Source organism: Equus caballus, unplaced genomic scaffold (assembly GCF_041296265.1).
Source record: "Equus caballus isolate H_3958 breed thoroughbred unplaced genomic scaffold, TB-T2T haplotype2-0000769, whole genome shotgun sequence".
NCBI lineage: Eukaryota > Metazoa > Chordata > Mammalia > Perissodactyla > Equidae > Equus > Equus caballus.
Genome location: NW_027221988.1, coordinates 38,516 through 66,496, shown reverse-complemented (window position 1 = coordinate 66,496; position 27,981 = coordinate 38,516). Strand labels below are relative to the sequence as shown.

Below are 27,981 nucleotides of genomic sequence, written 5' to 3'. Positions count from 1 at the left end.
CTGGGTTGAGCTAAAATCTTCCTGCCCGCGAGCGTTACTCATCAGCTCCCAGGTGTGCCCTCCCTCGCTTCCCTGGGCATCTGCCTCATCCAGGACAGCAGAAGCCCACGAGGGGACACAAGCCAGAGGAAGCAGGGCTCCAGCCCGCCGTCGCAGCTCATTCCCTTCCCTTCCTCAGGAGTGCCGAGTCCTTGGAAATTATGCGTCCCTGCGTGCCATCGTGTCTGCTCTGCAGAGCCCCTCCATCAGCCGTCTGCAAAAGACATGGGGACGAGTTGCCAGGTGGGTAGGCCGTGCTCCATCCAAGCACCACCAGGGCGGACCAGACATCCCCCGTGCGACTGCCATGGACCCCTCATTCAGCTAGGACCATCTGGGAGGCAGCGGACCCTAGGGATGGGGACTGGCCTCCTTGCTCGGGTCTCTGAGACTCTCTGAGACCCTAGGCAGTGGCTCCCCCCTTGTCACATCCTGGATTGAGCCACACTGGAGATTTCCAAGGGTGTACTTCGCAGCAACGGAGCCCTCATCGGCAACCAACGCTGTTAGAAACAATGTGCTCAGTCGGAGTGGGAATGGAGGCCCCAGGTGACCGCAGGAGAGCCTCCACCCGAGTCCCACGGTGACCTCAGAGCTCCGAAGAACCCGGGGAAAACCCTCGTCCAGGCCCCAGGCCCTTTGAACCTTCCGGGTTCTCAGCCAAAGGCATTTCGCCTTCAACCGCCCCGGGTTTTCTTTCCTCCTTTCCTCTCCCCTCAGGAAGAGCTCTCGAAAGTTGAAGAGGTTCATCAAAGACCAGTGGGTGAGCAGGAGGCAGCTGGTGAAGGTAAGACGGAGGCTGCACATCTGGAAGGAGGGGGAGCGAGAGGGGAGGGGACCCGGCAGGATGAGCTTTGGTTCTCCTGTCACGTGAAGTTGGTCAGGAAAAGATGGACAGGAAGAGGGATGTGCTAGCTCCATGGGCAGGTGGGGGCAGTTTGGGACAGGAGGCCAGGGGCATGGGATAGAATGGTGCGGGCTGGACTGTTCCAGGAGGCTGAGGACCTGGCAGAAGGTGCCGGTGTCTGGCTTCCATGCTGCTCCATCAGCTGCCCTGCATCTTCCTCCTGGCCACTGGCTGGAGCGAGTGGGCGGGCTTCCTTTCTTCCGAAGTCAGCCCAGTCTGTGCTCAGGAAGCCAGGGCCCCACTGCTCCTTCTGTCTTCACTGTGCCTCGCAAGAAGGGCACCCTGCCTGCCTGAGGGATGGGCACTGCCGGATCCCACGGGCCGGGGGCACTCAGGGGCTTCCCAGCCTTGGGACGGACACTGGACCTGGGACAGATCTGTGTCCCCTCGGTGACTCCCCACTCTGGCCCCTAAAGTGGGCGCTGCAGACAGTCCCAGTGGGATGCTCACCCAGGTCCTTGTTGGCGATGACATGTGCCCCGGAGGGCAAGGGCAAGTGCCCAGGGAACTGATGGCTTCTTCAGGGATCCTTCCCGCCCAGACGTCAGAAGTTTCCTCGTAAAACAGAAAGGAAATGCCACCCCGCAGTGCCCTGGTCGCCCCCTCCCCTGCTAGTCAGACGTGGCATTCGGGGTCCCCATCCTGAGCGGATGAAGAAAGAATTCTGTGCAGGGGAACTCCCTGAGGGGATCCTAGGGAGCTGAGGGCTTTAGCAAGGCCTTGGCCTCGGCCTGGGATCAGAGACTCCTGGGCGTTGGGGCTGGCAGAAGCCACTTGACCAGGCCTCCTGAGACACCTCATCTCCCTCCATCCGTGGCTCGGCCCAGCTGGGGGCCCGAACACAGCCTGAGAGTCCCGAGGACAGCACTGTGGTCAGCGGCTGGGCAGAGGGTGGTGTGAAGGCAGAGGAGACAGGGGCCTGTGGCTGGGAGGGGGAGCAGCCTCTCCTCTGGGGCCCCCTGAGCAAGTCCCTGCCCCTGTGTGGGCCTTGGTCTCCTCATCTGGGAGCCAGAGGGAGATGAGCCGTGGTGCAGGCCTCACAGTGGGTGCCGAGGCTCAAGGGTGGGGAGGAATGTGGGGAGCTTGGACCTGGCTCCAGAGGCAGGCTTGAGCGGAGAGCAGTGATGACGGTCAGATGACGCTTGGGCCTCAGGAGACTGTGGGAGGCAGACAGAGTTCGTCAAACCTTCCAGACGAGGTAACAGGTTCAGGGAGGCCTGGGCGGGCCCAAGGTCACACAGGAGTGAGTGTTGGAGCTGGGATGGCTCTGGAATCAGAGCACCCTGGAGGCGGGAGCCGCAGGGGCACCAGGTGACTGGGGCCACATGTCCAGGGTCCCCGATCTGGGAGGGGTCTGGGAGGACACTTGGAGGGGAGCGTCGGCTCACTGGCCCTGTCAACACCCTGGCAGGAGGCGACCTCTATGTTGACCAGCCTGGAGACGGGCCCCACAGGTGCCCAGAAGGTAAGGGTGCCTGTGGAGGAGGGGCCCAGGAGTCGCAGGAGAGGGGACTCCCCTTCCTAGCCGGAGGTCTCTACCAGCAGAGAGGGAGCCTTTCTCCTCCAGCCCTGCTCCTGGTGCCACAGACCTGAAATGCCTGCATTGGAAGTGACCAGGAGGAGGCCTGGAACGGATGGGCGCACAACGGATTTGGGACAGGGAGGGGCGGGGACCACGTACCCTGGGTTTTGCCAGAGCCGGCTGCTGGGAGGTGCCTGGAGGAGTTTGGGGTTCCTGGAGGAGAGAAGAGGAGGAAATTGGGGGGAGGCCGCCTAGGTGGGTAGCTTGGGCTGGGCAGGAGGCTGGGGTGAGGAGTGGAGGAGAGGTCTTTGACGGCTCCTGAGAGCGGGATCTCATCACCGTCTCCACCCCGCTGGCACAGGGGCTCATCCCCTTCCTTGGCACATTCCTCAATTACCTACTGCTGCTGGACACCAACATGGAGGATTACCTGGAGGTGAGTGAGCCTGGAGGTGGAGCTGGGGATCAGGATTCGGAGATTTGGGAGGAGAGACTTGCACTGAGGCCTGAGCTCACAACCCTTGGCAGAGTCCTCTCGTGAGGGCCTCACAGCCACCCCGGGAGCTGGGTGTCATGGCCATCTTAGTGATGAGTGAATATAGGATCCAGGTGAGCCGCCAGTCCAGGCTGCCTGACTGCGGAGCTGCTGGAGGGTGTGTCTGAGCTGGACTCAGCCTCTCCCTCAGGCCCCGCCCCTGCAGGGAGTGAAGCCAGGCCCCTCCAAGGCAGGAAGCACACGAGTGGCTGAGCATCCCTTCCTGCCTGAGGCCTCAGTCTGTCTGTCTGTCAGAGAGGGCTGTCTTAGAATGTCCCTGAGCCATAGCCCCGTGGCCTCCTTGCTCTGGAGCTCAGAGTCTTGCCCGGGACCCATTCCCGTTTCTGGTAGCGCCTGCTCCCTGGTCGACCCTGCTGGTAGAGCAACCTGAGAAAGGGTGGAGACGGGGGCTAGCTATGGGCTAAGGGGGCTGTTGCTCATGGGCTTTGGCTCTCTGCCTTCCAGGGAAATGAGATCAATTTTGAGAAAAGGAGTGAGGTGAGCAGCTGTGGCCTCCCCGTGCGGAGGGTGGGGCTGTGGCAATCAGAGACTCCTCCGGGGAAGACCTTCTCTGGCCCGATGCCTTGGGCCTTGCTTTCCTTGGGAGAGTTCGGCACCCAGAGCTGGGAAAGCCGTCCCATTGGTGCGTGGGGGAAGGGGCTGGCACCAAGGACACCTTCCTGCAGGAGGAGCTATTTCAAGCCAACTGTGAGAACGAGCAAGTCCTGCACGGAATTGGAGGGAAGGAGGGTTCCCATGTGGGCCAAGACCCCAGACCAGCTCCTTGACCCTCTTCTCACCTGTCTGAGTCCCCAGCACGGTCCCCCACCCAGGCCCCGTCTGCATCATGTCCTTTCTCCCAGGAATTCAAAGTCACCGAGCAGATCTTCCTGCTCCAGGAGGCAGTCCATCTTTACCACATTGAGGCTGAGGAGCGATTTGGGGCCTGGTTCGAGGCCATGGAGCCCCTCAGCGAGGATGAGAGGTGAGGCGGGGCAGGAGTTGGTGAGGGCAAGGCGGACTCTCTCTGATGGCCAGCTCCAGGGAGCCCGTGCCCGTGGCTTCCGGGTCAGTCCCGGGGCTTGTCGCATGGTCACCCGTGGGGCCCTGGGACTCCAACTGCTGGCCGTCTCTGGGAGGGTCACCTGAGGTGTGGCTCCCGGTAGCTGAAAAGTCCCCTCTGTCCTTTAGCTACAGCCTGTCCTGCCACCTGGAGCCCCCACAGGAGAGGGCCGGCAAGATGCGCCGGTTTTTCCTGCCCAAGAAGAACCGCGCGTCTCTCAGCTCAGGGCTCGGTGAGTGTCCAGACAGGCAGGGACTGAAGCCAGGGGCTCCGGAAAGCTTCGGGCTAAGCACGGGCCTAGGGAGATGGACAGCCGGCACGGGGATCCCAGCTCCACTGCTGACCAGGCCTGTGAGGGACAATTCCCTTGACCTTTGTGGGACTCAGCTTCCTCTTCTGTGAAATGGGTGAAGCGAAATGCCAGCTCCCATGTCAGGGACAATGGGGTAGTGTTGACTGAACACTCAGGACAAGGTTTGGAGCAGAATGCAGTGGGGCTGAGGTGTTGGGCTGGGATACTGGTGTGACCCCCCCAATCATCAGTGTCTTCTCTTCAGTCACCAGACCCCTGACGCAGAACCCAGCAACAGTGGCAGATCCCGGTCCTTCCAACAGCTCGAGTGCAGCCTGCTCTTCAGCGGCGGGGACGCGGCTGGGAAACACGCGGGGCCCCAGGCCGGCTCCTCCCATGCTGATGGGGAGAAGAACATTCTAAGCCTTTTCCTGGGAGCCCTGGAGCCCAAGAGGGAGGGGACGACCCCACCCCACAGGCCTGGCAGCTCCACCCCAGCGCCTGTTTACCACTTGGGAAGGGGCCGTATTTCTTTCGTGTTAATAGTTAGTGCTAGTTTTGAATTTGATGTTAAAATCCTGTTTCTGTTCCAGCCTGCGAGTCACGGTCTGGTTCTTTCCCCTCCTGTGCTCGTGTCAAGGAGACACAGACTCTCGCGTTCCTCCTGGAATGAAGAAATCTTGCAGGGTCTCGGCTTATTGTATGTGAGAGAAGGGAGAAGGGCCAGGCCCCTCCCTGGATACTGAGGGACACCTCCGCGCCCCCCCTTACTCAGAGGACGGCTTCATTTCAGTGTGGTTCACGTGGGCCAGGAGCAGAGACAGCACCCAGAGCTCCTGGCATTTAGAGGGTGGAGGTACTTTCACAGGCAGAGCAACAACCACTGGAATGCGGGTGTCTTTAAAATGGCACGGGCCAGCACCACGACCTGCCCCAGGACAGTGGCTGCTTTTCCACCCCTTTGGAGGAGAGGCCACGTTTTCGGCTTCTCTTGTGGAGGTTCCTCTTCACCAGATGTTAGGAACTTGTCGTTTTCTAATGAGGCTCTGGACAGCAGCAGCTCTAAGTGCAGAGAACGATGTAAAAGCTCAAAACGTGCATGTGGAGGGTCAAGGCCGGAGAAGGTCATGTGCAGATGGACTAAGGGCAGGCAGGACCCTCCCTCCCCCGGCCCCTCTGGGGGCTCCATGTTCACCCTTCACCTGGATTGGAATCCTCTGGGATCCTGGTCCACGGCTCTGAATTCCTTTCCCTGCAAGTTTGGTATCCAGGGGGACAGATCTGTGATGCAGCTTTGAAGGCTACATCTGGGCATCCTTCCCGACGCATCACTGCTCCTTGTCCACCAGGATTTCCTGCCTCCGTGCACTTCCTTCTGCAATTCTTGGAAGGGCAGAAATTCCCTCGAATGCCTCGGCCTCTCTGTCCCGTACCTCGTGGCCACTCCTCCCTGGCAGGGTCTGACGGATCACGGGTGGAGTCTGCTTTGCAAACATTAGATACCCTAATCCTGGCCAAAGAATGACCTATACTCTCCCTCGCTGCCCAGGGTGACATCTGGGCCCCTGTGGTTCTGAGGTGTGTGGTCTCAGGCAATCACCTGTTCACACACTCAGGCATGTTGTTTCTGACTCATCCTAACGGGGCAGGAGGACCTGAGCCTATAAACCATGCAGCCCCTCGGAGGGCTGTGTTCTCTTGCCCAGCCTTATGCTCCGTTTATGGTGTGGGTGTGAACCTTTCCCGTTGGAAGCTTTCAGAGATGAGTCGTGAGAGGAGGGTGGTTGAGGGGTCCAGCAGGGAACGCAAGCAAACGGATGACGGGTAAACACAGCCTGACAAAATTAAAACACTTAAATGGTTCCAGTCTGGTGGTGAGCAGACACTGCTCCGAGCTCACTCCAAGAACCCACCCGGTGACCAGGAGCTAGAGGGTTACCACCTGGCATTTTGAACGCCCCCCCCCCCCACCCCACCCCGGGAAAGACCCTGTAAGACTAGGACCACAGGAAGTGCTTGGCCCTTCTGAGTTCTCCCCTCCTTTCTGATGGCTGCAAGTGTCACCCAGACACACAGCAGCGTGAACCCTGCCAGGGAGGCCTCCTCAGTACGGCCAGCAGCTGAGGAGAAATGCTGGTTCCCAGCAGCCCAGGCCCTTCTTGGTATGGCACAGCCATCCAGGAAGGTGACTTTCTAAATGGAAGCCGGAGCCGGCTGTACCTTCCCGCCACAGAGAAAGAGAAGTGCCAAGTCCCAAGGCTAGTCCAGGCCCAGGAGGAAGACACCGTGTCCAAGGGGTTTCCCTCACAGGGCCGTGAGGCTCCTGAGAGCCGACCCTTTGGTTGCAGCGCTTTGTTTGTCATGAGCCTACCAGACGGCAGAGGACAATAACTCGCTGCCTCTTTGGGCTTCCAATGGCCAAAAATGAACTGATCGCCAGCAAAAAGAGGCCCACATGTGCAGCACCTGTATCTCATCAGTCTTTATGTTACTTTGATATAAATTTTAGAGAGAGAGCTATATATATATGTTCACTCACACACAAATATATCATGCACTCTAACTTATTCCAAACAGAATCAAGAAATAATACTCATACTCCTCAAATGCACGGTTTTGCAGCTGGTTCCCTCTCGGTAGCTGGTATTTATAAGCACCTTCTTCCAGGACCCATTTCATCTTCCCTTCGCCCTCCACAAACCCCGCGGCTGGTCATGGTGCTCTGCCTGGTTAGGGGACCATAACCTGCCTTCCTGAAGGGTCTGGGTCATGGCAGTCCTACCTGGATTGGATTCTGCTCATTCCCTGGGGACTTCAAGCCCAGGACGTGCTAGCCCACAAAACGCGGTCAGGAATCTCCTGAAGTCCACACGTGGGCTTCCTCCTCTCCAGGCTGAGGAGCAGAGGGAAGCCCGAGTCCCAGAGGAACACGAGGGCTCCAGACAGTGTCTGCTTTGCATGTCAAGATGGAGAAAACTCAGGGGAAACTCTGAGGGTGAAGCAAGGCAGTCCGTTGTCATCATTCTCTGCACTGAATCCACCCAGACGGTTCCAGCAGAGGCTCCACAACAAGCAGCCCCAAGCACCCAGGCGGGAGGCCGGCTGCGCTGTCCTGCCTGGGCTTGCCCAGTACATGCATGGTCTACATATTTTGCAAATGACCACAGCTGAAGATGCCCAAGGGCTAAGATTCACCCTGAGCTAACATCCATTGCCAATCTTCCTCGGTTTTTTTTTTTTTTCCCTTGAGGAAGACTAGCCTTGGGCTAAGATCTGTGCCCATCTTCCTCTATTTAACACGTGGGATGTCTGCCACAGCATGGCCCGATAAGCGGTGTGAATGTCCACAACCGTGACCCGAACGTGCCAATGCCGGGCCTCCAAAGTGGAGTGGGCCAGTTTAAGCCCTGCGCCACCCTAGGTTATTTTAACACATCACTCTCAGAAACTGATAAATCTGTCACGTGAAGGTAAGCAATTCTAAAGAGGATTTCCATAATACTGCAAGCTCCATCCCTCCAATAGACAATCAAGTCCTAACAAGCAGCGGTTTATTGTCACGTTGCTGATGCCGGAAAAGGTCTCTGTTGACAGCACGATCCCTCAAAGGCCTTGTCCATTTCTGTGAATCCAATTTCCAGCACATAGAGATCTAAAGATTGAGGCAAATGTGGTCTTTCCTCCTTGCAACTCTGAATTAACATGCAATAAAGAGCAGAAAAATGGAGACCTGGAAGCAGACCTCTTATTTGAGAACAGAGATATACCAGCGCTTTTGAAATGATCTTTGGAGTCTACCGGAGTATTGCACAGAAGGAATGATCCATTCCGACTAGGTAGGTTTTACTGTGTCGCTGTGAGGGCGACAACGGAATCATCCCGCGAATCGGTAACTCTCTGTGACTTTCAAGCGCAGATAAATAATATACTTCGGAAAGGAAAATGCGAGAGCACCGTGAAACGGAAAGCCCTCCTTGCTCTACTCAGCTGAAATCCAGTCTCTCCTCCACAAGAAATCCCTGTCTATGCTTCCTACGTCCCACAGAGGAGTTTAATAAAAGAAAAGGATTGGTATGTCTTGAAGTTGCAAGAGCTCAAGCAAGAAAACGTGGGACCCTTCAAGGAGACGTCAGTGAAGTGCCGGGCTCCATCTCAGGGGCACCAGCGTCTCCTCTCTTTCCTGGTGCTGTCAGCACATCCTTCTTGGGCGCTCACTTTCTCTGCCTGGCTGCTGAGCCTGTCCACAATCGCTCTCTCCCGCCCTCTTCCCCGTCCCCTCCTGTTTGCTCAGATCTTCCACAGTCACCAGCAATTGTTGGCCGTGGAGCTATGGGATGCCCAGACCAGTTCCCAGAATCATCTCTGCCAAATCTGAGGAAGGGCAGGGGTGTGTATGGGACTGGACGGGGCACCCCATGCGAGCGCACCCCGCAGGAATTCACCTCTGCTGCAAGGTGCAATTTTGCAAGGCTACGGCAAGTTCCAAAGGGCTTGCCACTTCTCTCCTGCCAGCAGACCTGTTGGGGCTGGTGCCACGTGCTCTCCCAGTGACCCCTCACTGCTGGGTGGGATGGCATTCTAGTAACTGGCCTTCTGAATATGTAACTGCGCATCCTCAAAGAGATGGGAATTCTTAATCCGGGCTTTGGTTTGGGTTGATTCCCACGATCACGCAGCTTCCTCTGCGAAGACTTGACCATCATCACTTCTTTTCCTCTCGTCCTGTAAAAGTAATCATGAAACTGGACCCAAATGAGAAATGAAGCATGGCTTCTTAGGACAATTATCTCAGTTTCCCTGTACTTCCACCCTTCCTCTCTCCCTCTGGAGCTCTTCTGACCTGTGTCCCAGGACATCGTCAAGCAGATTTGGGTCAAGGACAGAAAGCTCAAGGTCAAAACTCAGGACTGCTCCAGATCAGTTTTCCTCCCCCGTCTCGTAACACCCCCTCCTTGTTTCAGTGTGATTTTATTCTCTTTTATTGCTCTTGCCATTCTCATCTGTGCAAGTCCTGGCACTCTCTCTGAGGACACGTGATCCCCCAGCTTACTATAGATCCCAATTCCCATCCTTTCTGTGTTTTCTGACTATTCCTTTGGTTAACCCATTGGCCAGTTGTTGCTCTTAGCCTCTTTAGGGTCTAAATCAATTGTGACATTATCAACTACCCCACTCTTAGCGACTCACTCCCAGGTCCTGACATTTACATAACCCAAACGATCATGTTCACAACTAAATAAGTTAGAGTCCAGCCCCATGGCTGAGTGGTTAAAGTTGCGTGTGTTCTGCTTCAGGGGCCTGAGGTTTGCGGGTTCAGATCCCAGGTGCAGACCTACTCCACTCATCGGCCACGCTGTGGAGGCATCCCACGGACAAAGGAGAGGAAGACTGGCACAGATGTTAGCTCAGGGTAATCTTCCTCCTAAATAAAGAAATAAACCCTTCAGAAAATGTATTCATCCACCACAAATTCCTGATTTCCAATATGTCTTCAAACATTCATACAGAAGATACCTGTTCCTTCAGATCGGAAGTGATGCCAGATCACCATGTCCTCACTTTAATTTCCTCGTGGACCTGTCAGTCCTACATTCCACGGACTGTGATCTCAATAATTTCCTTGAAATAATCAAGAATTCCTTACCACTCGTCTTATTTGTGTTGTAAAACTGGAAACCCGGGAGATCCTGATTATCTGCTTTGCCATTCTACTGCTAGTCTTATGATAACTGCTGAAGAAAAAGCACACAACACGATATTTTGTCATCACCATAAAGACAAAATCATCTGCATCAACTGGGAAGCATCCATAATGCCTGGACATTTTTTTTCTTTTTTCATCTCTCGGGTCAATAGCAAAAACACCAAGGCACTCAGTTAACAAATGGGCAAAGGAGTAGAATAGCCATTTTTCCAAAGAAGACACACAAATGGCCAACAGCCACATGAAAAGGTGCTCAGCATCACTAATCTTTAGGGAAATGCAAATCAAAACCACAAGGAGATATCACTTGACACCGGTTAGGGCGGCTATTATCAAAAAAAGTAGAGGTGACAAATGTTGGTGAGGTTGTGGAGGAAAAGGAAGCCTTGCAACTGTTGATGGGAACGTAAACTAATACTGTAATGATGGAAAATAGTCTGGAGGTTCCTCTAAAAATTAAACCTAGCGTATAATGCAGCAATCTCACGGTATTGTGTTTTGTACTTCGAATTTCTAACAGAGTATATATTCTGTTAAGTGTTCTTAAAGCAAAATAATGATAATAGTAAAGGGGGTGGGAGAAAACTTTGGTAGATGATGGATATGTTTATGGCCTCGATGGTGGTGATGGTCTCATGGGTGGACACTTATGTTCAAATTCATCAAGTTGCATACGGAAAAGTATGACATCATTACCGATTCTTCTGCACCTTAAAACACAACATGTCCTCATCCAGAAAATGAATATTGACTACGTCTGGGGACAGACGTTAGTTAGACTTATCGTGGTGATTATTTCACGATACATGCAAATCATTATATTGTACAAATGAAACTAATATAAAGTATATGTCAATTATACCTCAATTAACAAGCGCACACATCATACAAGACTATTTGAACACTGTAAACGAGTTCAGTGAATCCCTGAAACTATCCTATCCCCAAATGTCACAGGAAGCAAGGAGGATGAAGTAAGATGGAAAGTTGTTGTGCAAAGCTGCATGCAAATTAAAATCCTTTAAGTTGCGTTCAGCTGCTGTCACTGCAAACCAAGACAAGCATGGACAGTCCTTGGTGAGTCAGCTTCCGGTCAGCTCTTCCCCAAGGCCCGGCAGTCATGCGCCCCTCCCCTAGTGGGTCACTCTGCTCTGTCCTCCAAAGTGGCCAGCAGGAAACCCTGGTAAGATTCTGGAGGACAGCCGCTTTCTATCCTAGATACTCACGTTTTAACAGACACTCGAGATGAAATGTCAAGACTTAAAAGCATAAGTGTCTATTTGTGTAGTGTAGGGTATAAGGGAAACCATAGGAGGTCTTTTCAGCATCTCTCAACTCATAATGCAAACATAGCCCTGTCTTCAGAAGGACCGTCCTTGGTCTTTGGTGCAGAGTAGGGCATGTCGCAGGTGGCACGAAGGACAGGTTGTAGCAGCACTATCCTCACTCCAACAGAACTATCTCACTGGACATGACCCCGTGGGTCTCCAAAATAAGCTACTGAACATAAAGAAAAAAACCTTTCTTGAGAGGGGCAATTTTACCGATCAAGGGAAAACTTCTGAATTTTCGCATCTTATAACAAATAAATGATATGTCCTATTCTATCCTAATGAGGTAGCATGGGTACTTCCATAATAAATACTTTTCATTTTCAGTTCAAACATGCTCAGCTGCTTTCAAAAACCAAAAAACCAAAACAGAAACCCAGGCATGTAAAATTAAGTGTTTTAACTTGATAAAGTACTAACACAGCAGTGGCTTCTAAGGGAAGAGCTTTCAAACGAAATGATCATTTTTGGTAATGACCGTAGAAGATGGTGCTATCGCTGTGAAAGGATGGAACCAATCCAGAACGAGCCAGCTTTTGATTAAGGACAACGGAATTGAATCAGATGCCAGAAATACTCACTTGGAAATCAAAGTCCCATCATCATCCCTGGAAGCATTTCTGGAACTTTCCCTTTGGACACAAATTTTTGTCTTCCAAAGGAGCAGACATAATACAGAGCAAATAGCAGACAGAGGAAGATGAGTCCCAGTTTGCCAGGCACCAAAAGGGAATTAGTGGCCCTGAGTCACATCTCTAGGAGCCCCACTGGGTGAGGGCTTTCACCAGGACCACACATGTCCACTCAGCAAGGGGAGTCCTCAGGGATGTTCACCTTACTCCCCAGCCCATCGAAACTGAAACAAGACAACCCAGAGAGAGAGAGAGCACATGTTAAATTCAATGAGTTGGGGGGCCAGCCCCACGGCCACGTGGTGGAGTTCCCGTGCCCCGCTTCAGCAGCCCAGGGTTCGGATCCTGGACAGGGACATGGCACGGCTCATCAGGCCATGCTGAGAGGGCATCCCACATGGCACAACCAGAAGGTCCTACAACTAGGATACACAACTATGAACTGGGGAGGGGAGGTTGGGGAGAAGAAGAAGGGGAAGAAGAAGAAAAAGATTGGCAACAGATGTTGGTTCAGGCGCCAATCTGGAAAAGAAACAAAAAAAATCAAATGAATTGCTCACGTAGGGCACGCAAAGCGTCTAACTGTGAGGTGAAACAATGGAAAAACAAACTTACTGGCCTCCTGGCAGGAACCTTGTTCTTTAATGAGCACAGGCCTCGTGCTTCACTGTCTCATCCCCTGGGATGATGCTGTTTGGTGCGACAGAGGATGAACTTTCCCTGCAGAGGTCAACATGCATTTGTTTTTATAAAATCAGGATTCTGCTCTCTACTTTCATATCTCGGTTGTCAAATATCCACTGTGATTATAATCATTTTACTATTATTTGAGACAATTTCAAAGGTTACACAATATGCAATCAAAAGAATGTCCTAATTTGTTCCACAGTGGCCTGAAGGGAAAGTCACCAGACAACAGGCGGGGAGGGAAGGCTTACTTCAGCAGCAGTTTGAACAAAGGGATCTCGGAGGACCTGACGTTTTGAACTGAAACGGAGTATAGAGTAGGAATACGTGTGTGGATCCTGGGGCGGAGATGAAGGGTGACTGCTCAGTGTGCTGGCAGCAGCAGTGCTTGTTCTGTCAGGTGGTTCTGAGAGTTTGCGTTAAACATCACTCCCTGGATGTCAACTGTAGTCATCAGACGAGATCGGAGACCGAGAGGTGAAGGGGTGTCTAGTTGGCGAGGGGGAGTTAACAGCTTCCGTTGGAAATATGTTTGCTTAAGGTGCCTATAACATACACCTGGAGCATTATAGCTCAGAAATAAGATCTGGACGTGGTTTTTAGACATCGTCATCGTAGAGATAACAGTGGAAGGCATTGAAGCAATAGAAGAAATGCACAAGAGTACTGAGACAACGTAGGGTCAATGGAGAGAATAGGGCTCACATTGAGTCCTGAGCTTTCGCAATAGTGCTGTGTGAGAAGGACCCTGTGAAGGACACCAGGGAGTGTGAGCTGGTTCACAGGCAGTCAGGAGCCTGAGATGTCGAGAAACGGAGGACAGGGAATCATTCCAAAAGAAAATCGTGGCCCGGTTCTGCGTTTGTTCCAAGTAATAGAAAGATGCAGAAACACTCTTTGGATTTAATTATGGGGAGATAGCTGTGATATTATCAAGATTGATTAATACACAGACCATTGTCTGAAGTGTGGGGGAGTGAGGAGCTGGTAATTCCATGAACACTGATCTTTCAGCTTCATTGTGAAGGGGAAGGAAGACGTGGGGCGAGAACTAGAGAGAAATGGGTTCAGGAGAGGCTGTTGTTTCAACAATGAAGAGATTGAATGAGTGAAAGGAATTCGATGGGGGAGGGGAGGGGAGATTGCTAGCAGAGAACATGACGTTTGGAATCAATAATAAAACTTCTCTAGAGAGGAGGAAGAAGGGAGACAATTAGGCTAAACCAAGGATCAAGATGAATTTTCAATGGAATCAGGAGAGGAGTCATTGATGGTTAAGAATGGTGGGATATTTGTAGACTTTGCGGCAGTGAGCTCAAGTATTTCTTGTAATGATCTAACTCATCAACATAGCAGGAGATGACCCCCTTGGTGGAAAGTGAGGGGAAAGGCAAGAAGTTTTTAGATTGGAAAGGCTCGGTGAAGGTCTGAACTGTTTCTGAAGCCCGGAAGGACGCACCAACTATCACGGCGCCGTAGGATGTAAAGGGAAGGAAAAGGAGGACATGTCGCTTCTCTCCTGTCAGGATGCGTGTCTGCTGGCACAGCCTGAGCCAGCAGCTGGGATGGCTGCTTTGTGTCCTGAGAAAACAGGGTCCGAGGTGGAAACCTACACCGAGGACCGGGCCGGGCAGTTCTACGGGAGATGTGCAGTGACATGTGGAGAGCCCGCGCTGCTCAAATCACAGCCTAATGTGCTAATGACATCTGAATCCCCCAATACACAAACACGCACTGTGGTAATGTCTGGTAACACCAGCTAAATTGACAGGAAAAATGTCACAGCTCAGTGTCATAAGATGGACACTGAGCATCCTGGCTGCTAGAGTATTTCGGGTCTTCGTTGTTGTCAATCTGGATGTTTCAGACATGCATCTCTCTTCTCACCACTGAGACTGTGCCTGTCGCCTCCTACTCAACCTCTGAGGCCCCACTGCGATGCCGTCGTCTTCCCTGACGCTTCCTCCTTGGCTGGTTCACCGTGTGCTCTCTGTGCTCCTGACGGTTTGCCCCTCTTTAGAGCTCTTTGCACGTGGACCCAGAGTTATTTCTTTACCCTGCATCTTTCTGGCTGGTTTGTGAGCAGGGTCTGTCTCTTATTCATCTTTGCAGCTCTGTTCTTCCACACAAGAATGCCAGCAGAAGTTGAGGGACATACCCTAAAGGGAAGACTTAGTGATTGTATTATTGGCGGTACTTTGATGTTTTGTTTTGATTTTGGTGAGGGTGCTAGAGGGTGGACTGCCAATCAGTGACAGTCCCAATCGCTCAGTGCTCAGCTTATTATTTTGACTTGAATTTTACTAATGAGTTTGTGTCATTTACTCAGTATACAACATGCTTGATTGGGCTAAATGAGGAGAATTCCATAACTCAGGACCTGCAGGCAGGCTGATGCATGCACAGCAATCTGCAGTACTGTCCCCAAAGTGGGATTACACAAGTCTGGGCAAAGTCCTCGGAGGACCAGGAGAGGGGGCCCAAGGAGGATGTGGTTGAAAACCAGAACAGTGATGACATCGCTTCACATTTTGCTCCCTTGACACCCTCAGACCTCAGGGCTTTGCTGTCTATGATCATTCTCAGAGTGCTGGGAAGCCCGGTATGTATCGCACTACTGCCGTCCCCACTACTGTAGATTTTGGTAGAGTGTTTACCTTGGCTTTAATTGCGTCTCTACAGAGCCAGCCACCTGGTGGTCTGCTCATGTCGGGTCACACTTGATATTTAGCCTTTTGTGGTCAGAGACAGCGCTGTCCTGTGTATTCATTCCTCTGGGGCCTAGAACACAGCAGGTGTCCAATCACTAGGTGGAAGGCATCCATCCTCATAGAGCCTTCAACTCTGTGCTTTGTAATTATCGACTTTAACAGAAAGATTTGAAAGTACAGTGCTTCGCAGTAATTTTCTGATATTGTCAAGAAAGACTGTCCCATCAAGAATATGAAGCGTATCTTTATGAAGTGTCTTTACTTGAATGGGGATTAAGTTGGCTGCCCTGGAGACATTTTCCTGTCATTTCTGTTCGTCTACTTGCTAGTTGCATTGTATCTTTGATAAGTACTTTCTCAAGATATTGAGCAGTGTTTGCTAAATCTTGACTTCTGTTTCTTTTATAGATAGTCACTGATGATTTTCTCCCATTCCTATCGGTCCAAAACTCTTTCATAAAGAACAGATTTGAGTATCTTCTTATTCACTGTGGAGGCTTTTGTGGTCATGATGTATATCTCATAGACTAGACCTCAGGGATATGATGCTTTTGATTAAAGATGAGTATTTATTATATTATTATGGTGTATGTAGGAGGAGAAAAATTGAGAAGGAGTGATGGTTTTCAGTTTCTCAGGTATGTGTATATATATACATATAAACATATATATTGAAAATTTTGGGGGCCGGCCCAGTGGCGCAGTGGTTAAGTTTGCACGTTCTGCTTCTCGGCAGCCTGGGGTTTGCTGGTTTGGATCCCAGGTGCGGACATGGTACCGCTTGGCAAAAGCCATGCTGTGGTAGGCATCCCACGTATAAAGTAGAGGACGATAGGCACGGATGTTAGCTCAGAGCCAGTCTTCCTCAGCAAAAAGAGGAGGATTGGCAGTAGTTAGCTCAGGGCTAATCTTCCTCAAAAAAAAAAAAGTTTCTTAATAATGAACGTGTTACTTTTTAACTCAGGATAAGATAAAATTTAAAAAAAAGAAGCTTGTTTATGATATAAAGGTGGAGTTGAGAACTGGGATATAATGCAGGTAAGTCATACCCAATGGAATTTACTGCAGAGCCGTGTGTTTTCATCCCTCCATTGACAAGGTGGACATTCACGCGGGTCCAAGTCAGGCTGAGTTTGCCTGGTGACCAGCTCTTTCTTCTGACCATCACCTCTGGGATGTGAGTTGCTGTCAGTGGCCCTGCTGTGGGGACCAGGGCCGGTCACAAGGTCTGCTGCAAGCCCAGGAGAGTCCCCAGTGATCCTGCTCCAGGGCCAGAACATCAGCATACCGGTGACTCCGTGTGGCTTTGTTTCCTGGGTGTATCTTGTAGGTAGCCTTGTAGACTCATCGGGTCATATTCTGATCCCTGGAATCTATGACCACGTGGCTCCTCTTACTGAAGAGGAAAAAAAAAATGTACGAAGCCATTGACCTGGACCTAGAAGAATACCGGAATAGCAGCCAGGTTAAGAAATTTCTGTTTGACACCAAGGTATGATCACAAGTTGATGGATAATCTGAACAAAGAATGATGGTAACAAATATTTTCCCAAGGCTTAATTTACTGTGTCCTGTTTATCTGCACATCTTAGAACTGAAAGCAGATGTTAATTCCAAGGGGGACTTTCACTTTCAAGGCCACTTCCCTGTGGTCTAGATCAAGCAGACCTTTATCTGGGGTCCCACTGGCACCGGACTCAGGCACCTAACCGTGGAGCAATTGCTCATTTCACAGATGCGTTTTTCCAAATCAGTTTTCTGGACTCAATCCCAAGCCGGCCTGCAGCCGGTGAGCTGGGCTCCCTAACTGTTTAAAGATTGAGGATAGTCTGAGGTTATTCCAGCTCCATGACCCTAATTGTTCATTTTTCTAGACAAAACCAAGAGACTTAGGGGCTAATCTGTAGACTGCCACGTCACTGCTGCCTTGGTGTAATAAGTAGACCCAAAGCCGAAAGCGTTACTGGCAAATTTAGATTTTTTCCTTTTCCCTTCTCCTCCTCCTCCTCCTCCTTTCTAAAACGCTTGCCTGCTAGGGTGTTTGCTAGCTATGGCTGGTTCCTGGGGGAACAGCCAAGAGAGGGAGAAGCATGCAGAAGAGAGCGATAGAGTTTCTTATCATGAAGTGTAGCTCTTCCTCAGACTAGCTCTACAGCGGCCATAGCAAGATTGAAAACTGGCTCAAACATCTGCAGAGTTCTTTGAAGCCTTCTGAAAAATAAAATACATTTAGCACACAAATTATCATCGCAATGACTGGGATAGAAATTTATAAATGAACCCAAGTTTCTGAAAGGGCCCCTTTGCCATCTAGTAACTGCAAACTTCAGCGACGAGGGGCCCTCGCCAATGGGAGTGGCTTGGGCAGGCGAAGGCAGCAGAGATCTCGTGTCCTGAGGGGAAAGTCCACTTGTACTGTTTGTCCAGACATATCTAAGTGAGGCGATAATTAGCTTGCCATTAACCGTGTCACAGATGTACAGAAATTGGTGATGCAAGCAATACAATTCAACTGAGTTTTAATTAAACATTCTTTCATATAATAAAATACTTTTATTTCAATTTAGGAGGAAATTCTAATGCACCTATGGAGGTACCCATCTCTTTCTATTCACGGGATTGAGGGCGCCTTTGAGGAGCCTGGAGCTAAAACAGTCATACCTGGCCGAGTTGTAGGAAAATTTTCAATCCGTCTAGTCCCTCACGTGAACATGTCCGTGGTGGAAACACAGGTAACAAACGTGCATTGTTCTTCTGTCCAGCAGCGCCGTTCCTGAGAGCCACATGCCACACAGTAGTGAGCAACTCAGTTGTCAGCATTGAAGTATCACTTTTTTCCAATACAGAAGGGACTGGAACAAATGTCAAGAAACCAACAGGATTTTTGTTCAGTAAAAATCTCTTCCCTCAATTATATGCAATTACAGTCATCAGACAAATAACCATTTGGAGTTGGAGTGATGGGAAATTTTTGAAAACTAAATGGTGCATAAAAAGGCAAGATGGGTTTTACACACAGACGGAGAAGCTACTTGTCTACGGCTGGACTGAGCCGGAAAATCTTTACCCCCAGCGTTGGTTCGTCCATGATGTCTGAAATGAACCCCCTGAAAGCAGCCACCTTAATGAAAATGTTTGTGTCTGGAAGGAGGTGCGTGCCTGAAGTATCGACCTATCATCAGTGTACCTCAAGTTGCACAGAAGGTAGACTCTGAAGAAGGGAGCTCAAGGAATACCTCGGCGCCCTCTCTCCATCCACTGTCCGCTTTTATCGTCGTCTTAGCGCTAATTACATTCTCAAAGATCCTCCTTCCCCTCTGCGTCCCTCCGTCTTTTTGTTTCCATCTTCCTCCCTCCTTCCCTTTCTGGATGGACTGTTCCTCCTCCTCACAGCACACACTTTACATGAGCGCAGGACGGTCTTCGTCTTGCTCACAGCTATGTCCCAGCACCTAGAACAGTTCCTGCCACGTGACAGGTGTGCCTTAAATGTTTGTCGAAGGGATGAATATTTCAGAGTATGGAGTTTTTCTCTGGTGGATTTCCATAATGGCAACCGGAATGGAGCCCAGGGGAGAGAGAAAGATGCTGTCAATGAGCCTCCTTCACAGCTTAGCGTGAAATTGCTCCCACTTTTTGGAAATTTCCAAGTGTGTAATGTTCCCAAAATATTCCTTAAGATACTGATAAGTCCAAAAAGAGGGATATTCAAATTGAGAAGTTCTACTTGTGTTGTGTTTCATAATTACCTCAAACATTCATCATATTTGTATTACCCACAATATCATTCAAGGTTTCATAATTACCCAAATTCATAATAAGCCGACATTAACAGTGAGACACTGTGGTCGGGGAGGGGTGGGGACGGGAGGGGGGATTGGGGGGTCTCGGGAGGGGTGGGAGTGAGAGCAAGCATTCCTCACACTGGGCGCAGCTCTCCGTCCTGGAGACCCGGCTCACTCCGCGTCCTCCCTCTGGAAGAGCTGAGGGAAAATCAGAACGCTTGAATGCGTCAGCTTGGGATTCCAATCAGTTTCTTGATACAAGGCTATGAGAGCTACTCAAAATTTTCTCTTACAACTGAAAATGTTACCTTTAGGTAAAGCAGCATCTTGAATATATATTTTCCCAAAGAAATCGTTCCAACCAGATGGTTGTTTCTATGGCACTAGGACTACACCCATGGATCGCAAATATTAAAGATAATCAGTATCTTGCAGCAAAAAGAGCCATCAAAACAGGTTAGACTTATGCTATTTTGATTGCTGGTTTACACTGGGAACAAGGGGTGGTACCCGGTGGGGCTGTAGATAAAGCAGACACTTTTAAAACTTCACTGTGGACTCTCCTTTTATATGGGCTGCATTACTGACGGTAAACGGTGTGGTTCAGGGCTCTTTACACACACTGTCTCATGAATCCTCCCAACAGCCCTCCCCGGGGTGCAGATTAAGGCGAGAAGAGATTAAATAATTTGCTGGAGGGCACTCAGCTAGAAGTAGCGAAGCCAGGGTTCAAACTCACGTTCTGGAGACCTGAATTTGGGGGAAAATGATGGACTTGGAAACCTCCCAACCCTCCTTCTGCAAAACTCATGGAAATATTGGCCGATACATAAAAACTTTTAAAAGCACAGCTGAACTTGCACGAAAGTAAAGGAAGTCCTCTGGGGTTAAAAATGAAGAAGCTAAACTGTAGTGGAGCGAGCAAGCTGGCACCGGGCTGCCCTGTGGGGACTTGCTCTTCCCGGTCACAGAGCTCTGGGTTTAATGGCCTCCAGACCTCCTTGGAGCACTAACTCTCTGCGTCTATGAGTACAAGGGACACAGACGTCAAAAATTAGAGGACAAGTCCAACACCGAGAGCCATACTTCTCTACACAATCATCCCCACTGCCCTCAATTGTAGCAGTATTTTACCAGTAAAATTTGGGGGTGAAGAAAAGAGGAAGAAGAGTTAGGAAGTTAAATGGAATGCCAGCTGAAGAGAGATGTGTGATTGAAATGTCAAATTCAACAGTAAAGACATGAAATACAGGAAAATGCAGGAATGCATAAGGCACCTTTTTGTCTGTCTGTGTGCTAAACCAGTCCTGCCAACAAAGGACAGTCGTCTGCCACATAATGAGTTTTTCGTCAACAACGGACTGCATGTATGACAGTGGTCCCATAAGATTAGCACCATATCACCTAGGCGTGTGGTAGGCTATACCACCTAGGTTTGTGTGAGTACACAACAATTAAACCATCTAACAATTAAATCACCTAACGATGCATGTCTCAGAATGTATCCTGTCGTTAAGCAATGCACGAGTGTACATCATCTTTATTCACATTCACGCCTTGCTCTGTGGATCCAGAAGACACGGCATGTTCTCTTTTGTGTCTTCATTTATTTTTCATTCCCACTCCATCTCTGGCAACTTTCCCTATAGCCTAGAAGGTTTCAACTCATCTCTTTCTAGACCCCAGGATATCCATTAAAACTGTTTCCTGGGATACCTTGAAAGTTGAGTACAAACACTGCAACATTCAGGTGAAAGTTGAGTACAGCGATTTATTCATATGTTGGTTACAAAAGAAACACAAAACACCAAAGAAATGTGTTCCTAATATTTAATATTAGTGTTTCTAATACTTAATTCGTGAAGCAACCATAAAAGTAGGTAGGTACATCTTCTGTGGTACTCTGGCCAAAAACACATGACCTCTTCCAATCGTGAAAAAACGTCAGATAAACCCAAACTGAGGGACATTTTACAAAACAACTGATCAGTACTCTTCAGCAGGGTCAAGGTCATGAAAGACAAGGGAAGACTGAGAAACAGTCACAGACAAGAGGAGACTAAGGAGCAATGACAAAATGCCGTGTGGGATTCTGCATTGGATCCTGGTACAGCAGAAGGGAAAGAGTGAAATTCAAATAAAGGCTGAGTCTAGTTAATAATATTATCCAATGTTAATTTCCTATTCTTGATAATTGTACAATAGTTATGTAAGATGTTAACATTAGGGAAAGCAGAGTAAGGAATATATGAGAACTCTCTCTGTACTACTTTTGCAACTTTTCTGTAAGTCTAACGTTACTTTAAAATATTATTTAAAAATATTTTTTAAAAGTAGATAATAGTAAATAAGGCAACCACAGTTTTCTTCTTGACTCTATTGACTATTTTAGAATATAAATTGCATGATATCAAGACGCTTACTTATCCCAGCCACCAAATTTCATGGTGGGAAAAAAAAAAAAAAAAGAAAGAAAGATAAAGTGAACACGACATTTGCGGAGATCACTGGGGGTAGTCTTCTCATTAATTTATTCAATGCCTTCTTTTCCTGTGTTTCAGTGTTTGGAACAGAACCAGATATGATCCGGGATGGATCAACCACACCAATTGCCAATATATTCCAGGATGTTATCCAAAAGAGTGTGATGATGCTCCCGCTGGGCACTGTGGACGATGGAGAGCACGCGCAGAAGGAGAAAATCAACAGTGAGCAGGTTCTTGAGGGGGCTGATCTCTCAGTGTGCAAACCACAGGGTGTCCACATCAGTAACCTTCCGACATGCTGCATATTTTAGATTGAATTTATGTCATCAAATCTTCCTGTTTAAATTGTAGACTACTTTTCCTCCATTATTTGAATGGAAATAACAGTTTCTCTTTATTTCTTCTTTTGTTAGGTGGAACTACATAGAAGGATCCCAATTATTTGCTGCCTTTTTCCTAGAGACGGCTAAGCTGCATTAACAACGACGGGAACCTTCCAGCTTACATCTGAGCTGCTGACATATCCCCTCTCTCACATCCCTGGACAGGAATAGAATCTAAATATCCAGAGAATTTCTGTCCAGTAAATAATATTTTCCCTCTTTAATACGTCTTTGGACATTTGGACCAGTAATAAACTATTTTAAAGGTAGAGACACTGGAAATGGCTTAATGTCTCTGTTGCACACCTCTCTAAAGTCACAGCTACCTTCAACAACTTGATTTCCCCAAGTCTGGCCCCAGTAGTCCCCGGACTGGACTCATTCTGCCCTTCCAGCACAAGGAGGGTTCTTCGATTAGACTTCTCTTGCCATTTGATTGGTGGAATTGCTCTAGTTTGCTGTGTCCTGAGGTGCTCAGGACACATAATCATTCATCCACTGACTGTCAGTACTTATGTCACCGTTGCTTTCACCACACATTCCTTTTATATTGTTAATAAAAACATTGGTCTACCCCACCGACTACCATGATTTCCCTGGGGGTTCATTTTCAGATGAGTTATTGAAGCGTGATACATATTCACTTCTTGCCTCCCCTTCACTTTTTCCTTTCTTGAAAAGTTTTGAAACAGAAATGACCAATATTCACACTCTTATGCCATTTGGGATTCCTTGTGAGAAGATGCGTCTATCTTTATTCTAAGCCTCTTTACCTTTGCTGTGAGTGACGCCAGCCCACCGCCCCTCCTGCATCCTGTTCTGTCTCACTACCCCATCGGGAGAGGCCACTCTCCCTCTGACACCTGCGCACGTGGAAATTCACCACAGCAGAATCAGCCCTGATGGAATTCTCTCACCCCGTTGGGATTTTACTCAGTGACTACATCTAAATTGTTCAAAGCTTTAAATAGCATCAATTTTAGACAGAGAACTGATCAACCTGACATCAGTAACACATCCCAAATTTGAAGCTGTCAGCTCAGGTTGCATTCATCAGTCATTTCAGTCGACCATCTTGTTTGGCTTGATTGGATTTGATGGTGTAAACAAATAAACAAAAGCACGTAAGTTTTCTACAGCTAAGTATAAGTAAACAAATCACTTCAGTCTTTATGAATTCACTATTTAAATAGCATTAATGGAGAAGAAGTTAAGGGTTTATTAAAAATGTTTCTCTTATGATTCCAAATAAAAACAAAGTGCCACACATTCCATCTCTTTGTGGGTGCTTGAAATGTCAGTTTTAAAGCTTGCTGCGTCATGTCTAAAACGGCTGGATCATGGGGCCAGCTTACCCTGCCTCTTGTCACAGAAACGGGACCCACCTGTGGCATCAGCCTCGCTGAGGCATCCATAAGGAGCCACTTCTTCTCTGGTGCTGGACAACATCAAGTCCTCTTGGTTAAATATTCGCAGGTGTTTGGTACTCGTCACTATTTAAGCACAGTCCATGCTCGCCAGATTTGGTTGAATCTTGTGAGGTTTTCGGATTCCGTGGACCTACCTGATGTATTTGGCAGAGGTCCCAAGGACTAACTGTACACGAGGTTTCTGACGCCAATTTATATTTTAACAAGGGTGTTCATAGTAGTCAATTAACAAAAGTTGGTTGTAAAATATAACCATTTCTGAGCAAGGGAACATCAGTTTTACCAAGTCACTAAATAAGAAGATGTATTTGCTGATCTGCATTCCTGCTGAATCTCTGAGACCTGCAGTGTCTTGGTCAATTATTCAGCTGCCACCAGGTGAGGAGAGGAGGAGGACGAATGAGGTCATTGAATCTAGGAGATTCCAACCCTGGGATGCCTGAGTCCAGAGCCGTGGTTTTCTGCCTCCCCGGGTCATGATGGGTCTCCCCAGCTCTCATTGATGGGTCCACGTTTTCTACCCAAACCCAAGCCATGTGGCTACCTGGGTCTTGCTGTGGTTTGGGAGCCAGATAGGAAGTATTTTCCGGATAGATTACATTCAGAGGGATGACAGAAATCCGCCCAGTGATTAGCCAGAAGACCAATTAACTAGTAATAAGAAGACAAAGAGGTTGGGGATAGAGAAATTTAAGTATTTGCTTTAAAAAATTTTACCAAAGAAGCATATGCACATGGATAAAGATGACCACCCAGTATACTTATTGGGAGTATATAGTGACATGATCAGGAGGGGACGTCATCGTATTGAAGGAGGGCAACATGTCAGGTTTGGGACTGTCCAGGTTTGGACTGTCAGTTAGATTTGGTAGATGCTCTTATGGAAGATAACGAGGACTGGGAATGTTCTTGGTTTTACGTTGTATTCATAAAAATAAACCTTGCGTGAGTGTGTGCTGGACAGTGCAAGAGCCCTGTGGTGACACACGTTCTCTGCACTTGCAGCTGGAGGAAGGCAGTCGGCCACAGACACACAAAGAACCTGGTCTGGGCTTCTTCTCGCTCCACATGTTCATTCCAGCGCATCCCTCCCTCAGCCTCTGTGTTAGCCAGACACCAGCCCAGCCCAGCGCAGCCCAGCCCCCTCTTCTGAGAACTGGACCCCGATCCTCCTGCATTTTTCATTAGAACCCGTTAGAATCCGAATTCGGCTCGTGGCTTCCTAGGGTCTGCGACTCTGAGGACCCCTGCTAGGAGCATCCAGAGGCTGTTCTCCTAACCCGGAGGTGCGCACGCGCCTGGCACAGCAGGAAAACCTCGCTCCGTTAGAGGAGGCCTCAGAGGCGCCGGGCATCGCTTGGGCCGTTGGAGGCGGAGGCCGGCCGCCCGGCCCGCAGGCCTCCGGCTCCCGCCCGGCCCGGGCGCGTTGGTTTCTCCCGCACCGCCCTCGGGGTTCTTTACCGCGGGCGGGCGAGCGAAGGGGTGGAGTGAGGAGGGATGGAGAGGGAGGAGGCGGGATCGCCCGGGGGTTACCCGCTCGGGGAGCCGCTGGAAGTGCCAGGTGGCCTTCCCGGTCAGACGCCGCCAGGCTCTCAGCCTGACGCGCGTCTCCCCTTCCTTAGATTGACTCCTTCGGCTTTCCGTTTTCCTCTTGGGGAGGGGTGGGACTTCCGGTTTCATCACCGGAAGACGACGAGCCGGAGGAGTCCGTCAGAGGGGCCAGCAGGAGCGATTGCGTCGGCAAACGGGTAAGTTATTCTCTGACCGGGCCGGGGGGGGGAGGTTTGGAGGCGGGGACCGTCCAGCGTCTGCGCGGGGCCTGGGGGCGGTGGCTTGAGGGCTCGGGCCGGGCAGCTGGGCGCCGGGAGTCCCGCCAGGGCCCTTCGCTCTTCCTCCTCCGTCCTCCCCCCGCCTCAGCCCCTCCCCCGCTCGCCGGTCCCTCCCGACGCCGCCCAGACTCGCCCGACACCCGCCCGCCGCCCGCGCGGCGTCGCAGCCGCCCTGCCCCCGCCGTCACCTGCTCGCTCCGCGAGCCGGGCTCCCGGGGACCCGGCGGGCCTCCGTTTCCCCGCGGGCCCGGGCTCTTGGCGCGGAAGCGGCGCCCCGAGCGCCCCACGCACCCCTGCACGCAGTCGGGGCGCTTCCGACCGCCTGGCTTCTCCGACTGGAACGCGGGCGCCCAGGCGGGGAGCTGCCCGGTGTGGGTTTCTAGTCCGGGCGGTGGTGTCCGTGGCTGCCCGCCCACTCCCTGTTTTCCCCAGCGCACCGATGCGCTGCTGCCACCCTCGCCTCCTTCGGTTGAGGATGCTGGTACCCGAGAGCACCACGCCTGGAAGTGGACGGTCCTGGCCACTCAGGGTCCAGCTGCTCTCAGCAACTAGCGGGAGACCCCAGGCTGCCGCACGTCGCTGTTGGCAGCAGCGGGATCGTCCCTGGAGATACCCACCTCTTCCTAGTGGGCGAGCACGGCCTGAGTGTGCGTGCCCGCTTTCTGGAGCTTAGTCGGGGGGAGGTGGGTGCCAGGAGCTGTTGACCCCTGCGCTTGCGTTGAGTTTTGAATAGCCTGTTTATTGGGTTGGGGGGTTCTGGACTAGGACATCTTGGCAGGGTTGGCATCTGTGGACACATATGTAGGATTATTTTCTAGGTAATCATAGCCCGAATGGTGATTGTGTCGGGACTTTACAGTCCGTGCCGGTGGAACTAGTTACAGTATGCACCTGGTTTGCGGTGAAGCGTTAGTCCAGATGCAGCACTGCCTGGGGAAGGTCACTAACACGTATTGATTAGAACATCGTTAGGAGAGCTCATTTGATGTATACTCTGTAGACTTCATGTAGCACGGCAGCCGTGTAGGGTCGGAATTACTATTCCCTTTTAACAAACTGAGACTAAAGTTAAACAGTTTGACCAAAGTTAAGGTCAGGATTAGCGTCTCAAGTGTTTGTTACTCATTGTTTTTCAAGTTTGCTACATGTAAGGTTACTGACTTCTGCTGGCACGTCTGAAAAACACTGAGGCAAGGCTCTCTAGTAGCTGTTGTCTTCTTGCGTGACATGTAAGGCAGGTGTGATTATTACTGATAATACAGTGGCTCCTGGTGCCTTTTTTAAAAAACCTGTTTATTTCGGAATAATCTCAGATTTGCAGAAAAGCTGTGAGATAGCACAGAGAGTTCCTCTTGTATTCAGCAAACCAGAGTGGCTCCACTTGAGCAAACTGCTTCATGCCAGTCACCATTCTAGGTGCTGGAGAGAGTAACACGCTGCCCTAGATGATTTCAAGGTCTGGTGGAAGAGACAGATCCATAAGCAAGTATAGTGCCTTTTGCTCAGTGCTGAAATGGAGAAAGGGGAGCACAGAGTAATTTATGAATGACTGCCTGGGAAGGAGTGGCGCGAGCTTGCAGGATACAGCATTTGAGTTAGGTCTCAAGGATTAGTGGGTATTCACTTGATTGGTGGGACATTTCTGCCCACATTCATGCTACCTAGGTTTGTGTTCGAAGAGAACTCTCTAACCTTTATAAAACGGACTCTTCTTATTTGATTCTCCTCTCTCCCTCTTTCTCACATCTCCCCTGAGAGGTTTTTGTCATAGTTTCCACAGGCTGTGAGAAGAATCGCGGTTTATAAATCCATGACTAGGAGATGAAATTAAGCTGTGTTTCTTAGTAATGGAAGTATCTAGATCTGTACGTTTTAAAATTCTTTCTCTTTCATAGTTGCTGAGTACTTCAGTGGTCTGATCACACACATTCTTTATGCGAGGTTGGAGCACAGTTCTTCTGAACTATGCCCACAGCAGAGGGGTATTTTGAGTGAGTGTGTTGGTCGTTGTGGGCTGCTCTAGGAAAACACCATAACCCCAGGTGGCTGAAACAACAGTCATTTACTTCTCCCAGTTCTGGAGGTTAAGTCCAAGATCAAGGTGCTGATTCCTGGTGAGGGCTCTTCCTTGCTTACAGACAGCCACCTTCTTGCTGTGTCTTCACATGGCAGAGATGGAGAGAGAACTCTGGTCTCTCTTCGTCTTCTTCTAAAGACGCTGATCCCGTCTTGGAGACCCTACCGTTCTGACCTCATCTAAACCTAAGTACCTCTCAAAGACCTCATTTCCAAATACCATCACATTGGTGATTAGGGCTTCGGCATCAAAATTGGGTGTGTGTGTGGGGGGGGGGGTGCACAATTCAGTCTGTAGTAGGTGGGTTTCTTGGAATTTTTGTTATTATGAGGAATTGCTCCAAAATAGGCTTGATAGAGAACTAAATAGGAAACTGTAAAATTAGCGTTTATATGGCTTTTGCTACAGCAAAGTAGTAAACACAATTTTATTTAAAATCAGAAGAAATTATTGTAGCTATGTTAAGTCTGATTCAGAGGCTGGTGGATGCCAAGAAGAAATTTTAATTGTTTCATTTGGATGAAAGAGAGAAATACGTGGTGAAATACTGCAGTGGTGTTTTCACTTT

At 49.8% G+C, this 27,981-nt stretch overlaps 1 protein-coding gene and 1 long non-coding RNA gene across 3 annotated transcripts; one reads left to right on the top strand and one right to left on the bottom strand.

Annotated features, from left to right (window-relative positions):
- Nucleotides 1-2,120: 2,120 nt before the first annotated feature.
- Nucleotides 2,121-4,956, top strand: LOC138922339 (ral guanine nucleotide dissociation stimulator-like). The gene is made up of 7 exons (XM_070259076.1): nt 2,121-2,257; nt 2,358-2,411; nt 2,830-2,904; nt 3,469-3,501; nt 3,867-3,988; nt 4,195-4,298; nt 4,624-4,956. The coding sequence occupies exons 2-7, from the start codon at nt 2,370-2,372 to the stop codon at nt 4,779-4,781; spliced, it is 534 nt and encodes a 177-aa protein (XP_070115177.1). The 5' UTR covers nt 2,121-2,257; nt 2,358-2,369; the 3' UTR covers nt 4,782-4,956.
- An 18,316-nt stretch (nt 4,957-23,272) lies between these two features.
- LOC138922341 (uncharacterized) lies at nt 23,273-25,168 on the bottom strand. Of its 2 annotated transcripts, none has more exons than XR_011435433.1 (2): nt 25,041-25,168; nt 23,273-24,158 (listed from the first exon to the last, which is right to left on the bottom strand). It is a non-coding gene; the product is annotated as an uncharacterized lncRNA (long non-coding RNA). The 2 variants fall into 2 exon arrangements; XR_011435432.1 differs by having other exon boundaries at nt 24,969-25,158.
- Nucleotides 25,169-27,981: the final 2,813 nt, after the last annotated feature.